The sequence below is a fragment of the Pinus tabuliformis genome, chromosome 2_1, assembly GCF_031772625.1.
Source record: "Pinus tabuliformis cultivar Carrire ecotype Pingquan chromosome 2_1, CPIR1, whole genome shotgun sequence".
NCBI classification, from domain to species: Eukaryota; Viridiplantae; Streptophyta; class Pinopsida; order Pinales; family Pinaceae; genus Pinus; species Pinus tabuliformis.
In genome coordinates, this window is record NC_142299.1 from 853,558,205 (window position 1) to 853,574,242 (window position 16,038).

Genomic DNA, 16,038 nt, shown 5'->3' on the forward strand with positions numbered 1-16,038 from the left:
AACAAACTTGTGTCAAGTTCGATGGGAGGGCACCCACACACACCCTCCGCCCGCGGTCGCCTTCGAACGACGGGCGGGCGCCTTCGTGCGCCCTCCACCCGCACTCCAACGCATCACCCGAAACTGTGCCAACCGTGTAGCGCTGCTTGGCGAGCGGGCGCATAGACCTGCGCCTCTTGCTGCGGACTACTCCACCTTTGCACTTCCTCTTCAAACGATGAGAGATGTTGAATGGATGATTTTCGCCAAGTCTCCATCGCATGTATATATGGTTTGGAACGAGGGTTGTGCCACCTAACCGACCCTCTATTCATCCTCCAACCAACATGTCCATAAGCCAAACTCCGCCTAAGTATAGGTCGGCCCGCCCATGGCACGGGACCGCCCCACCTTGACTCGTATGTTTGCCATCCTCGCCTTGGTCGGCCCACAGTGCAAGTCACCTCAACTCGCCCGTATAAACACAAGGCAACCAACTCGTCCACATAATGATGCCTCGCCCTCGGTCGCCTCATAACCTTCGCGCGTTTCGCTACTTCGTTTGGCGGGTGGGCGCGCCCGGGCGACTCGCCAGCCGCAGGGCGTTACATCCTCCCCCACCCGAAGGCATTGTCGTCCCTGACAATCTTGCTCTACGCAGTAGCTTCCTGTCATACTTCGCAATCTTACGCTTCCATATCCAAAGTGAGTCCTCCGATTCCTAGCTGTCTTCCTCTGGTGCATTCTTCCATCTGATAAGGAATTCCCACTTCATGTGGCAACCAAGACCTGTAGTTCAGAAACTAAGAATCTTCTCCAACTCTAGGTTCGGCTTGTCCACAATCCCAGCTGGTCCTCTCGGTGGTTCAGCTCTCTTTGGATGATCAGCATTAAGTCTGCATCTAACAGTGTAAACTTTGAAACGAGAACTGCTACTGTTACCCGTTTTGTAGAGATAGCAAAAAAGTGACCCGATTTTGAAAAGGGGTGATGCAGAACACACATGTTTTTTTTAAAGCACAGTTTTTGAAACTTTAATGTTTTTTATGTACATTGCGTTTTAGAATGGTAGTGATTTTCATGCTCATTTAAAAAAGTGGTTATTCTGCATCAGACCCTTTTTTTAAAAGACCTATTTTTTGACTTTAAATTTTTCTAACATAGGAAATGTAAATAATTATTTCGTAAATTTAATAATTTTGGAAGTGGTCTTCTTTTTCATATTTTCTAGTTTTTATTTTTTTTGTAGTGGGGTTTTTATTGATTTGCATATTTAAAGAAGAAGGTCGATATTTTGCATTTTCGATATACTACATATTTATACATCGTTAATTAAATTTTCAATCCAAATGAAATAATTGTCTCTAAAAAAAATATAAAAATATATGTAAAAAAGACAAAAATAAAAAATAAAAAATGTTAAAAACAATTATCTCACAAACCATAAAAGAATTTGGAAAAGGAAAAAAATTAAAAGAATACATATATATATATAATTAAGTAAGTAAATATTAAAAAAAAAAAAAAAAAAAAAAAAAAAAAAAAAAAAAACATTAGCAAAAACTAGGGAAAATAAAAAAAAATAAAAAACAAACTAGTTTAAAAAAAAATAGAAAAATAACGAAAAAATTAAAAAATAATAAAATTAATATTAAAAAAAAAAAAAAAAAAATCTTACAAACCATCAAAAACTTTGGAAATAAAAAATAAAAAATAAAAAAAAAATATATTTATAAAATTAAGTAAGTAAAAATAGATAAATTAAAAAAAACATTAGCAAAAACTAGGGAAAAAATTAAAAAACAAACTAGTTTAAAAAAAAAATAGAAAAGTAACGAAAAAAAAATTAAAAAACTGGTAAAATTAATATAAAAAAAAAAAAACACAAAAACAAATTTAAATTATAAAAAAAACCCCATAAAAGCGCGTAATTTTTATTAAAAAAAAAAACAGCAATTATTTTTATTAAACATATATATTTTATTTAAAAATAAATAAATATATATATTTTTTTTAAACCATCTTTGTTTTTATTAAAAACAAAAAATATAAAAAAAATTAAACAATTTTTATTTGAAAAAAAAAAAAAAACAATTTAAAACGATTTTTTTTTTAATGTGAAAAAATTATATTAAATTTTATTAAAAATTAAATTATTAAAAAAAAATAACAAATAATTTTAATAAAAATTAAATTTTATTTTTTTTTTCAAATTTCTGCGCCACCCCCGGGCTGCTCGAGGCGTGCAGACCCCCCACCCCTGGCCGCGCCCAGGGGAATCGCCCCATGGCCCCCGAGCAGCTCGGGGGTGGCGCGGCCGGGGGCGGGGGGTCTGCATGGGGCGATTGCGCAGACCCTCCGCCGCCTGCCGCGCCACCACCGGGCCGCTCGGCAGGGGCGCACGTTAATTTTTTTTTTTCATTTTATTTTTTATAAAATGAAAGTTTAAAAAAAAATAAAATTTAATTCTTATTAAAAAAATTTGTTAAAATTTTTTAATAGTTTAATTTTTAATAAAATTTAATATATAATTTTTTTAATTAAAAAAAAAAATCGTTTAAAAAAAATACAAACATTAAATTTTTTTTTTAATTAAAATTATTGATAAGTGTTTTTAATAATTTAATTCTTACTATAATGATTTAAAATTTAAGTTTTATTAAAATTGTTTATTAAATTAAAATTTAATAATTTTTATTAAAAAAATTTAATGATTTTTTTTGTTTGTTTTTAAATAAGTAATGAAAATTTAATAAAAAAAAAAATTATTTTTATTTTTAAAAATCAAAAACACATTTTTTTTTAAGTTTAGAATGTTTTTTAATTTAATTTAATTTTTTTTAATTGGAAAAGACGTATGTTTTTAAATTTTTTTTTTTTTTTTTTTTGAGCTTATTTTTGTCTTTTTTGTTTTTTTCTAATTTTATTAGTTTTTATTTTTTTTTTTGTTAATTTTCTAATTTTGTTTAATCTAGTTTGTTTTTAATTTTAATTTTTTTTTTTGCTAGTTTTTGCTAATGATTTTTTTAATCTTTCTATTTTTACCTACTTAATTTTATTTTTTTTTTTTTTTTCTAAATTCTTTTATGGTTTATGAAACAATTTTTTTTTAAACATTTTTTATTCATTTTGTCTTATATATATATATATATATATATATATAGATATATACATTTATTTTTTTAAGTAATCATCATTTTAATTTTAATTTCACTAGTTTTTAATATTTTTTTGTTAATTTTCCATTTTTTTTTAAATCTAGTTTGTTTTTAATTTTCAGTTTTTTGTTAATGTTTTTTTTTTTTTGCCTACTTAATTTTAGAGTTTTTTATAATGTTTTTTTTTTTTTTTCCCAAATTTTTTTAGTTTACATATTTGTTTTGTTTTTCATTTAATATGATTTTTTAACTATTTATTTGTTTATAATTTGTAATTTTTTTCTAGTATTTTAATTCTTGTTTTTTTGTTGGTTAATTTTGTTTTTTATTTCCATTTTTATGATTGATTTTTATTTTTGATGTTTGTATGTTGTTGTTGTTGTTTTTTTTTTTTTTTTTTTTAGTATATATTTTTATTTATATTTTGTTATTTTATTTTTTTTTTTGTGTTTTTCATTGTTTTAACTTTTTTATTTTTATTTTTTTATTTTTTCTATATGAAATTTTAATTTTTTTCGGGGTCATGATAAAATATTTTATGCTATTATTTTGAAATGTTGAAATTTTACCCTTGAAAAACAATTTGTTATCCCAGCATCAACACTTTTCGTTTTGAGGGTGTTTTCTGCACAAAATTTACCATTGAGAAAAAAAAATGTTATTCGAACATCAACACTTCGTTTTGAGGGTATTTTTTGGATAATTTTTGCACAAAAAATTGGTTTTCATCGCCATTTTTAAAACATGTTGAAAATTTACCCTGGAAAAAAAAAGGTGTTATTCCGGCATCAACACTTTTCGTTTTTAGCATTGTTTTTTATGTTTTTTCGGGGTTTTTTTGCCAGAGTTCCCGTTTTGAGTTTATAGTTCCCGTTTCAAAGTTTACATTGTTATCTCTTCAACTGACTCATGTGAAAAACCAGATGCTTCATGTGCATATGGTGTGGAAGCTCCAACTCATAAGCAACCTCCCCCACTCTCTTCTTCACTCGGAATGGTCCCTCATACTTCCTCGTCAGTTTGCTAGCAGTCCCCTTAGGTGGTTGAAACCGATCTCCGGTTATCCTTAGAAACAACATATCTCCCACACTGAAGTGTACATCCCGTCTTCCTCTATCTGCCCATTTCTTCATTCTCCTTGCAGCCTCGTGCAAGCGCAATCGTGCCAGCTCCAAGGTCTCATCCCAAGCCTTCATGAACTTCTTTGCATGAGGACTCCTCAACAAACCTCTCGTCACTACAGTATGTGGTGTGACTGGCATCTGTCCATTCACCAACTCTAATGGATTGTAACCCATCGCATAACTCTTTTGAATATTGTAGCTGAACTGAGCAATATCCAAGAGTTCAAGCCAATTCTTCTAATCAACCATCACATAATGTCTCAAGTAATCCTCTAGCAATGTGTTGATCCTCTCGGTCTGTCCATCTGTTTGTCGATGGTAACTCGAACTCATCAATAACTCTGTCCCGACTAACTTGAATAATGTGGTCCAATATCTACCTGTAAATCGTGGATCTTGGTCCGACACGATGCTTAATGGCATCCCCAATACTTCACTATGTTCTTAAAGAACAACTCCGCAGTTTGCTCAACTCCATAAGGCATCTTTGTTGGAACAAAGACAACATACTTGGAAAAACGATCAACCGCGACCATAATCCCATTATACCCCTGAACATGTGGCAACTGAGTGATGAAGTCCATTAAGGCACTCATCCATGGTCTCTCAGGAATCAGTAAAGGCTGCAACAGACCTCCTTGCCTCTGAGTATCCAATTTGTCTTGCTGACAAATGATGCATGTATGTACATACTCCTCTACGTCCTCCCGCATCTTCTCCCAAAATAATCTTCTCTCCAACAATGCCAAAGAACGACGCTGCCCTGGGTGGCCAGCCCACGGTGAGTCGTGGCACTCCTTCAAAAGGTGTCTCTTGAGTCCAGATGACTTTGGAACATAGAGTCGGTTTCCAAAGAACAAGAACCCATCTCGTAGAAAGAACTTCCGTGTCTTCCCCTCCTTTATCTACTTCACTATATTCTGCACTTGATTATCGGTCTTAACACTTTCCTTGAGCTTCTTTTGCATCTCTTCTAACATTTGAAGTCGAATCCTACTCCTTTCTACTCGGTCTTCTCCTTCCAATGCTGCAAGTTGTCCCTTCCTGCTAAGGGCATCTGCTACCGCATTGTGTCTTCCCGGTCTATACTCAATAGTCATGTCAAATTCTGCCAAGAAGTCCTGCCAACGAGCTTGCTTCGCAAAAAGCTTCGGTTCTGATGCAAAATAACTTGCTGCAACGTTGTCTGTGTTGACAACAAACGACTTCCCCATCAGGTAATGCCTCCACACATGAAGACAGTGAATGATTTCAGTCATCTCCTTCTCATGGACCGGATACCCCCGTTCTCTATCCTGCAACTTCCGACTCTCGTACGCCACTGGATGCCCATCTTGCATAAGAACCCCTCCTATGGAAAAATCTGAAGCATATGTGTGTACCTCAAACGGTCTCCCGAAGTAAGGCAACTTCAGTATCAGTGCTGTAACCATCCTCCTCTTCAAGTTATCAAATGCCTCTTAACATTTATCCGTCCAACTCCGCCTCTTGTCTTTCTTCAATAGGTCTGTGATGATGTTACGTTGGAGTACCCCTCTACAAACTTCCGTTGGTAGTTGGTCATGCCCAAAAACACCTTCATCTCATGGACATTCTTCAGTTCCACCCAGTGCTCGATCGCCTTCACTCTACTCGGCTCCATCCATATGTACCCTTGACCAACTATATGCCCAAGGAACGGAATCTCGATCTGAGCGAACATACGCTTAAACTTTTTCAAGTACAACTGATTTGCTCTCAGTGCCTCGAACACCATCACCAAGTGTTTCTTATGATCCTCCATGTTGTCACTGTACACCACTATATCGTCCAAGTACACTACTACAAACGAATCCAAGTATGGTCGTAGAACATCATTCATTAAAGTGCAAAACGTAGCAGGAGCATTGCACAACCCGAATGGCATAACAAGGAACTAAAAGCTACCATACCTTGTTACTATTGCGGTCTTCTTCTCGTCTCCTTCAGCTATTCGCACCTGATAATACCCTTACCTCAAGTCCAGCTTGGAAAACACTTGGGCTTTCGCAAGCTTGTCAAAGCAATCAATAGCCAATGGCAAAGGATACATGTTCCTTACCGTCTACTTGTTCAATGCACGGTAATCACAGCACATCCGTAGCTCATTCGAATCCTTCTTCCGTTGGAACAATACCAGAGCTCCATAGGGGGACCTTGAAGGTCTAATGAAACCTGCATCAGTTAACTCCTTTAACTGTCGTTTCAATTCCTCCAACTCAGGTCCTGACAATCGATAAAGTGCTTTAGTCGGGGGTTGCTTTCCTGGCTCAAGCTCAATTCTATGGTCCACTGCACACCTTGGTGGAAGTTTCTTTGGTAGCTCATCAGGCATCAAATCTGCATATTTGGCTAGTACCTCAGAAATCTCGGCTGGAACAGGCGTCCCCACCCCATCACCTTCGACTCCCTTGAACATCACCGCATATGTCTTCATATCTGACTTCTTCATAGCCTTCTCCAAACTTAGTGCAGAAACATGTTGCACCTTGACTTCCCTTCTTTGCCTATGAGTGGGCAAAGTCCAAGTTTGTGACTGTCCAACCAGCACCACCTCATCACAGAAGGGGACAACAATTGCCTTGTTGCCCTTCAAGAAATCTTGCCCCAATATCATATCGAAGTCGTTCATCTCCATCACAGTGAAGTCCAACTGACCCTTCCAGTCTTTTATCTGCACAGGCACTTTGTGTGCCAAACCCGCCACTTTAGCTCTAGAGTTCACCGCCTTGACTTCCACATTTGATGGGAAGATCATCAGTCCAACCTCTTTTGCTAACCGTGTCGTCATGAAGTTATGAGTGGCCCCTGTGTCCACCAGAGCTTGAATGGTCTTGCCATGAACCATCAAGTCCATGAAACCCAGACTGTTCATCCATGATTTCTCCATAACTTTTCCCTGCATACATGTCTGTTCTCTGCATCCTGCTCTGATACCACCTGTCACGCCCCCAATTATTTTTTCGTTAATTAACCGGGGTGCAGCACTGCCTAAGTAATTAACATGTTCCATTGTTAAGTTACTTTACGAACTACGCCTTAACATTCATCTTCATTCATGAACAACATTAATGTGCGGAATCCATTAACATTATAACATCATCATGAACATTCATAAAACAACAGAAGGAAGCGAAGCTCCACCAACGTTATACCCAAGTCGGGCGCCCACCTCGTGCACGCTTGCACGGTGGTCTCACCCTTCGTTCAACACACACAAGACTTTGCCGAGTTGGGTGGGCGCGCCCTTGCACGACCCTCACCCAAACTTACAAACGAACCCATGTCAAGTTCGGTGGGCGGGCGCCCACACACGCCCTCCACCCGCGGTCGCCTTCGAATGGCGGGCGGGTGCCTTCGTGCACCCTCCACCCGCACTACAACTCGTCACCCGAAACTGTGCCAACCGTGTAGCACTGCCCGATGAGTGGGCGCATAGACCTGCGCCTCTTGTTGCGGCCTACTCCACCTTCGCACTTCCTCTTCGAATGATGAGCGATGTTGAAAGGATGATTTTTGCCAAGTCTCCATCACATGTATATATGGTTTGGAACGGGGGTCGTGCCACCCGGCCGACCCTCCGTTCATCCTCCAACCGACGCGTCCATAAGCCAAACTCTGCCTAAGTATAGGTCGGCCCGCCCATGGCACGGGACCGCCCCACCTTGACTCGTATGTTTGCCATCCTCGCCTTGGTCGGCCCCCGATGCAAGTCACCTCAACTCGCTCGTATAAACACAAGGCAACCAACTTGTCCGCATAATGATGCCTTGCCCTCAGTCGCCTCATAACCTTCGCACGTTTCGCTACTTCGTTTGGTGGGTGGGCGTGCCCGGGCGACTCGCCAGCCACAGGGGGTTACAAGGGGGATCCTGCGGGGTTTTACATTGGAATATATATTCAATGCAAACTTTACTCAAGGAAACCTTTTAGGCACTTCCTCACACATTGTGAATTGCGCCTAAAGTAAATTCCATTATTGTACAACATGTATAACTAGCCCCAAGGCATTTAGGGGGATTTGACCTCTTAATCTCAATGGCCAATACAAAATTGACATGACAAGTCAAACTATTTGAGTTGACGCTTAGGGATTTAAATGTTAGAAACATCTCAACTCATCCACAAGCACGAGAGTCAGATTGTTAACAATCCTAATATGTCCACAAGAGATAAACATGTTAGAAACACAATTTGAATAAATTTGAATAACATCTTCTCCTCTTAACCACAAAACCTAAACCTAGTTGACTCTCTCTCTCTCTCTCTCTCTCTCCCCCCCACCCACACAGACACACACAATCCCAAGGATTAGTTCAATCAGTTGAGCCACCTTTTAAGGCATTTTTTCGATGGGGTGATATTGGGTCACAGATACACACACACACACTCCATCCCAAGGATTAGTTTAATCAATTGAGCCACCTTCTATGACCTTTTTTTGATGGGGTGATATTGGGTCATAGTTTCCAATCTAGTTGAGACCCTTGCATTACTAACCACTCACTAATGGTTGACATTGTCTTTCATCCAAACGTTTAAGGGAAAAGGAGGCATTCCCACAAAGTTTTCCCTTGAAAGCGTGTGTGTAGGGTTGCTCATCGGATGAAACATCCATATGTATGTGGTTACCAATGACTATCATGATTGATGGTTGAGTTGCCTTCCATCTACATATTTCAGGAAAGAGAGTGGATCTCACAAGGTTTTCCTGGGAACATACATACAAAATCTTGAGGATTAGCTCAATTGATTAGTGCCATTACTACTGTGACATTATTGATAACTTTACAATCTATGCAAAATCCCCAATTTTGATACCTGGAGAATTAAGCACACTAATTAACAATACCTACTTTTTTTTTTTTTTTAACAAGATCGAGTACTTATGTATTATAAAAAACTGCTAGGAGCAGAGGAAGATACATATATGCTGGAAGAAGAGTGAAAGAGAGGAAACTAAACTGGGACGCAGCCCTGGAAGCCTTATAGATTAGCTTGAAGAAGAAAAACTGAAAAAGATGCCTGCTATACTGTCTTACAAAAATGCCATCTAATAGGCAGACTTTACAGGTCATGAGATTAACACCAAAATTGATTGACGGTTTCCTCCATGTGGTCCTCTTGTTGCTGTTCCTTTTGACTTTCCTTAGTGGAGGCTTCTGCCTGCTTACTCGCTGTGATGGACTGAATGTGCTTGAGTGCCTCCTCTAGGTGCTCACATCTGTCCTGGAGGTTCTCTATTTCCTTCTTGCGCTTCTCTAATTTCTTACGTTTGGACCGGCTATCCGCGATGAAGTCTTCACGCAGGTCATTGTGGTGCTTCATGAAACGGGAGATCAGATAACAATGGTCTTTGCACAGTGCGCATGCTTCATTACCCAAGACTCTTTCGAGGGGGTTCTCGCGGGGGCCGGCCCTTCCTTGAGCTTCCGGTTGCCGTCCCTCTGCCATGTCTGCAAAACAGATTAATAGCGAGTAACCTTGCAAATAACTTTTGATATACCTGATATCTTCGTGGAGAGTCGGGTTGCTTGTAATGTCTTGCTGGTTTTCTTGATGACTGCTTCCTGAGTGAGCTGGGGCGGGGATCCACTTCTTGCTCCCTCGGAGTCTATTGGCCTCAGAGAGAACTTCACACCCAAAGTGCTTCTCGGAATGCTGGTGGAAGGGAGGATTAGGAGGTGGGATATAAGGACGAGGGAGAGGGTTAACATAATGATGCTGCTCAGGATATTTCCGAAGTTTTGCAGAGGGGAAATCGGGTGGCAGATTTAGGGATCTCATATCACTGAGATCGAAATGATGTATGCCCAGAAGAAGCGTGAGATTGACACGATGAGGGGAGGTTTTGAGGTTGAGAGGGGATGTGAACGCCGGCATAATGGTATGGATTTGATGATCGCGGGTGTGTGGATCATGTTTCTGACTTTTCCTGGTGAACTCTGCCCTGTGATCAGACTGGCAGCTGCCGTCCTTATGGGATGGGTCTTTCATATGTTCTGGTGTTGTCTCTGACCTGTCCCTGCTTGCGATTGACCGCATTGTTTGCGAGTTTATCCGCCTCTGCGTTATGTTCCCTCAGCACGTGCTTTAAAGTAGTTTTTCCCAAGTGGCTGAGGGTGTCGTTTATTCTTGCCTTGATGCGGTTGAGAGAGGCTTTGCAAAAATCCTTGCCTGTGTTCATAGCTGCTATTATTATGGCTGAGTCCCCGAGGATTAAGGCATTCTGTAGACCGAGCCTGTGTAGGATTGATGTGCCTAAAAGTAAGCTGTAGGCTTCCGCTTCATTGTTGGTTGCTTGCCCGAGACCCCATTCGTAGCAGCTTACTGTGATCCCCTTCTGATCTTTTATTATTCCTCCAGCGCCTGCTTTCCCGGGATTGCTCTTTGATGCTCCATCAAAGAGGAGGATGGGGCGATTCTGGGCTGTGATCCATTTATTTACTTCTTCTTTGTCCCCCCTAAGTTTCCAGTTTTGCCCCTTCTGCCTGATTTTGATCTGAGGAGGAAGATTTTGGGAGTGGCTAAGATTGAATCTTTTGTACCAATCCGTCTCCTCTTTTGTCCATCCCTGCTGATCAGGGAGAGTTATGTGATTCGCACTGATTGCCTCAGAGATCCCAGCGATAGTCCTTGCAATTGTCTTGTCAATTTTGATCTGCTCGTTGTTAAAAATATAGTGATTTCTTGCCAGCCAGATATTCCAGCAGAGAGTTGCTGGGATACAATTCCAAATTCGGAGAAGATTTCTTTTCCCTTTCCTGCTCAGAGGGTAGTCTTTTTTCCAGTTTCTCTGTAAGTTGTTTACCTGGTCATTCCTGCTTCTGGTTTCTAAAGGGCTAAGGAGCTGGTTCCAGCAGTTTTGAGCGAAAGTGCATTGGAGGAAAGTGTGAAGAATGGATTCTTCCTCAGCTTGACAAAAGCAGCAAATTGAGGGACCTTGTATTCCTCTTTTTCTCAGGTTTTCTGCAGTAAGAATTTTCCCTTTTAGAAGGGCCCAATTAAAATGCTTTACCTTGGGTATGCACTCATTGTTCCAGGCTGCCTTGTGAAGGTTCCAGCTTGCACTGTGAGTCTTATCTTGCAATGATTTGTAGCCCTCACGCACTGAGAAACTGCCCCCACAGGTGTCCCATATGTAACTGTCCTCCGTCTCCTTATTCATTGGCGCAGCTCCGGCGAGTGAGATTTTTAGTTTATGCCATTGATCTCTGAGATCCAGGGGCAGGTTTAAGACCTTCCAATCTGACCATGTATTTTGGGACCATGTGGAAATGTCGGATAAGGAGGATATGTTGTGGGTCTGCATCCAAATTTGAAGGGGTCTTAATTCTTGAAGAGATTCTCTGGGACTTGATCCCATGATTCTGTCCAGCCATATTTGGACATTCTTTCCGCTGCCAGGTTTCTTAGAGACATGCTCTTTAAAGTGAGGGAGAACTTTTTTAACCAATCTCCACATTGGAGTGCACGGCCTATCCACGATTGGGTCTTGGAGGATGTTCGAGTTCGGACCATTAAGGTATTTCCTTTTGATTATTTCGACCCACCATGATCCTTGTCCTGAGATGATCTTCCAAAGTAACTTGAGCCCCATAGCCTGATTGGATAGACTCGGGATTTTTACTGACAAACCTCCTTTGTCATACGGGAGGGTGACTTGATCCCAATTGACAAGACTGAACTTCTTTGAGTCCTGCTTTCCTCCTTGCTAGAGGAAGCTTCTCATGATGATTTCCATATGCTTGTGAATACTTGCAGGGGCCATTATTATTGCGTACTGATAGATAGGAAGGCCGGATAGGACCGCTTTGATAAGAATAGTTCTACCTGCCAGATTTAACCAGGAAACACCCCAGCTCTGCAGTAAGCCTCTCATCTTCTCGATATGTTTAGACCAGACCTCTGCTTTAATGTGCTCCTTGGCCAGAGGGAGGCCCAGATAAGAGAAGGAGCTCCAGCTTCTTTGGAGAGGAATATCTAAGATTTGAGAAATCCTTTGTTGAATCTGAAGAGGGACATTCCATGTATAAATTTTGCATTTTCTGTTGTTTAGCTTTCCTCCCGAGGCTAGAAGGAAGGCATCCAGAACTCCTTTAAATCTTCTGGCCATCAGGCTGGATGCTCCTCCAATCAAGAGAGTGTCGTCCGCGAAGAGGGAGTGATTGAGCTCCTTTGTTCCCCTTTCAATGCGGATACCCGTGATTTCTTTTTTGCTTCGGAGATTTTCTAGATGAGCACTCAGTGTCTCAGCCATTAGGATGTAAAGAAAGGGGGAGAGGGGGCAGCCTTGCCTTAGCCCCCTTGAACTTCTAAAGTAATTACTTGGCCGTCCATTGATCAAAGGCGCGGTCCATGGATTGGTGATGCATCCTTTAATGATGTTTACAAAAAGGGAGGAGAAGCCAAATTTAAGAAGGACTGCTGTGAGGAAGGAGTGGTCCACTCGATCAAAAGCGTTAGCCATGTCTAATTTAATGATCATTCCCCTTTCTCCTCTATTGAGGCTGCTATGAATGGCTTCCTGGACTAGGATGACGTTGTCAATGATCTGTCTGTTTGGGACAAACCCACCCTGGTTCTCAGACACTAATAAAGGAAGGAATTTCTTTATTCTGTTGGCAAGGATTTTGGTGATGAGCTTGTAAGAGACATTGCAAAGCGAAATGGGACGAAATCTATCAAAGGTTTTGGGGTTTGCCTCCTTAGGGATTAAAGCTATATGGGTGGACTTTGTGTTTTCCCCTACTTTTTGATTTCTGAAGGCGTTCTTTACCATTCTTACCAGATCCTTTTTTATAGTTTCCCAGTGCCGCCTGTAGAATGCAACTGTAAAGCCGTCCGGCCCCGGGGCTTTGTCTTGTTGCATGCTGAAGATGACTTCTCTGATTTCCTCTTATGAGGGTTCTTGTTCCAGCTCCTTATTGTTCTCCTCTGTGATTTTGCCTTTGAGAATGTTGAGGAAGGTCTCGCTGTCATGATGATGATTGTCTGATGTTAGAAGGTCCTTGAAATGATTGTATGCTGCCCCTTTTATTTCATCTTGACCTTTCAGCTCAACCCCCGCTACTTCGATTTTATCTATTTGGTTGCATGCTCTTCTGAGCTTGATATTATTATGAAAGAAGGAGGTATTTTTATCTCTTGCCCTTAGCCAGAGACAGCGAGATTTTATTCTGAGTTCCTCTTCCTCTGCGCGATTTTGCCGGTAGAACTCTTTGTAGAGAGTCTTTTCTTTTTCAATATCCTCTGCCTTGTATTGAATTTGTTCCATTTGAATGTGCCAACGCTCCATTTCGTTTAGCAGAACTGTTTTTTTCCTCTTATTTATTATTGCTTGGTCCCTTGCCCATTGTTTTATCGCTGTCCTAAGCTGCTTCAGCTTTGTTTCCCAAACATAATATGGCGACCCAATCACTTCTCTTGCCCATTGAGTTTGAATAAGTTGACTGAAATCTTTATTGAGATCCCAATTTTTATTGTACTTAAAGGGAAGAGGGCCGAGGTTTGGGCTTTTGTCCATAGAGAGAACCACCGGTTTATGATCCGATGCTGATCCATGGATTAGTTTACTTCTAATTGAGTAGCTTTCGGTTACCCTTTCTTGAATTAGAAACCTGTCAAGCCGTTCCTTAATGTTGTGAGCACCTGTCCTTTTGTTAGACCAGGTATATTTCCCATTTGACAGAGGGGTGTCAATTAGGTTGAAGAGCTGTATTATATTTTCTAGTTTGTCTCTTGAGGGGTCTGAGTGATACTTTCCTCCGTATTTTTCTTGCACATTCCTTATTAGGTTCAGATCTCCTCCAAGAATCAATCTGCTGTCTTGTATAGAGGAGATGTCTTCTTCTAAGGTGTTCCAGCAACATGCTTTATCCCTGTAGTGGTTGGGGGCGTAGATGTTGTAGATATGATAGACTTCCTGTGAGCTTTTGTTCTTTAGATCCGATCTAATCCACCATGTGCCTTGATGAGAGTTGTAGATTTCCCACTTTGTTTTATTCCATAGTGTTCCAATCCCTCCTGATGCTCCATCTGAATCATTGGATAGTCCTGAGAAGTTTTTGAATCGCTGTGTTTGTTGAAGAAAGTCCTGATTAGTGAGTTTGGTCTCCTGAATAAGAAGGATATCTGGCTGCTCCTGATTAAGAAGGTCCTTGATGGCTTTTAGTTTTGGAGGGGTGCCCATCCCCCTGCAGTTCCAGGAGACCAAATTCATTATTTACCCGCTGAAGGGTGGGATCCTGCTTTCTCCTTTGTTTTCTCGCCGCTGCCTTTTGGCCGTCCCAAATACGAATCCAGAGGTTGCTGTGTCCCTGTGGCCATTTCTTTTGCTGCCGTCTCATCCCTGAGCTCCTTGTTCGATTTCCTACCCACTTTCCTTGGTGGATCTGATTGCTGGTTGGTTTCTTTTGCTTTGTTTCTGGTAAGAATTCTTTCAACTGTGTGAGGAGGGGAGGGGGGGGGGTTTGTGCAAGGAGAGGCAGGGCGAGGGGATTGAGGAGGCGAAGAGGGGGTTTCAGCAGTTAGAGATTCGAAGGGGTTTGAGGTCGAAGGGAAGGTTGAGATGGGAGGGGGAGGAGGCGGGGGGGGAATGCCTGAAGCTGGGGGGACTGAGGTACTGAGGCCCTGGTTTTGGGAGGGTTTCTTTCTTTTGACTTGTTCCCATGGTCCCTCTGTGTGTTCCTCATTAATATCTATTTCTTTTACTTTTAACTTGCTACACCTATTTGCAAAATGGCCATACTCATGACATACCTTGCACTTGATGGGGAGTTGTTCGTAGTCCAGCTGCTGAATGTGCATCCACTTGTCCACCTTGATTTTGATGGCTTCTGGTAGTCCTTTCCCGAGATCAACTTCAACACAGATTCTTGCGCATGCGTGCATGTTTTCTCTTGGTTCCGATCTATCAATGTATTTTCCGAGTGCATTGCCTATAGCTCTTACCGATTCATCCCCCCAGCAGTGAAGTGGGAGATGGGGGAGGCGAACCCAGACAGGAACAGCGTTTGGGATATCCATTTCCGGATCAAATTCCGGGGTCCATTTGTTCAGGTATAAGCCTCTTGTGTCCATGAAATAGGGCCCATTACGGAAGATGAGGTTCTTATCCTCCTTTGATTCGAACAAGAAAGTGAAGAATCCACGTCCACAAAATCTTATGGCGATCTTGCCCTGTATCATTGGGCTCCAGTTACGTTCCACCCATTTCTGAACCGTTCTTGGTGATGGCCAAAGCCCAGTAAACTGGCCAACCAGTCCTCTTTCAGCGAGAGCTATTGCTGATTTCCTTGGCAGAGCAGGGGGCAAATCCACCTCAGGAATCTCATCCAGCTTTTTGATAAACTTAGTTTGAGAAGGCCTTGGTCTTGGATCTGAAGATTCAGATAGCAGAGAGTCAAAAATTTCTTCATGGGTCTCAGGGCCAAGAGAAGGAGAGGCGGATCCTGCCATGGCAGGCCCGCTGGGAGAGCGGAGGTTCAGGGCAACGGCGACGGAGGGACCCGAGGGGGTCCAAGCAGGACTCTGCTAGGGCGAGGGCGAGGGAGCCCGGCCAGGCTAGGCCTGGGGGCAGGGCGGAGACGCGCAGCGTAAGCAGGCAAGGGTTCTCGGCAGCGGCTCGCGGCAGCACCCAAAGAAAAGTCTTCGACACAATAGCTACTTTACGTTTCTTAAATTAAGGTAAATACTCACAAATTTCTCATAAAATTATTTAAATAAAAAATACGCTCTCAACCCTAAAAACTATAAAC

At 41.2% G+C, this 16,038-nt stretch overlaps 1 protein-coding gene across 1 annotated transcript; it reads right to left on the reverse strand.

The window, feature by feature from the left end:
- Positions 1–13,178: 13,178 nt before the first annotated feature.
- Positions 13,179–14,471, reverse strand: LOC149203337 (uncharacterized). Its single transcript, XM_089401834.1, has one exon. The coding sequence runs from the start codon at positions 14,469–14,471 to the stop codon at positions 13,179–13,181; it is 1,293 nt and encodes a 430-aa protein (XP_089257960.1).
- Between the last annotated feature and the right edge of the window lie 1,567 nt (positions 14,472–16,038).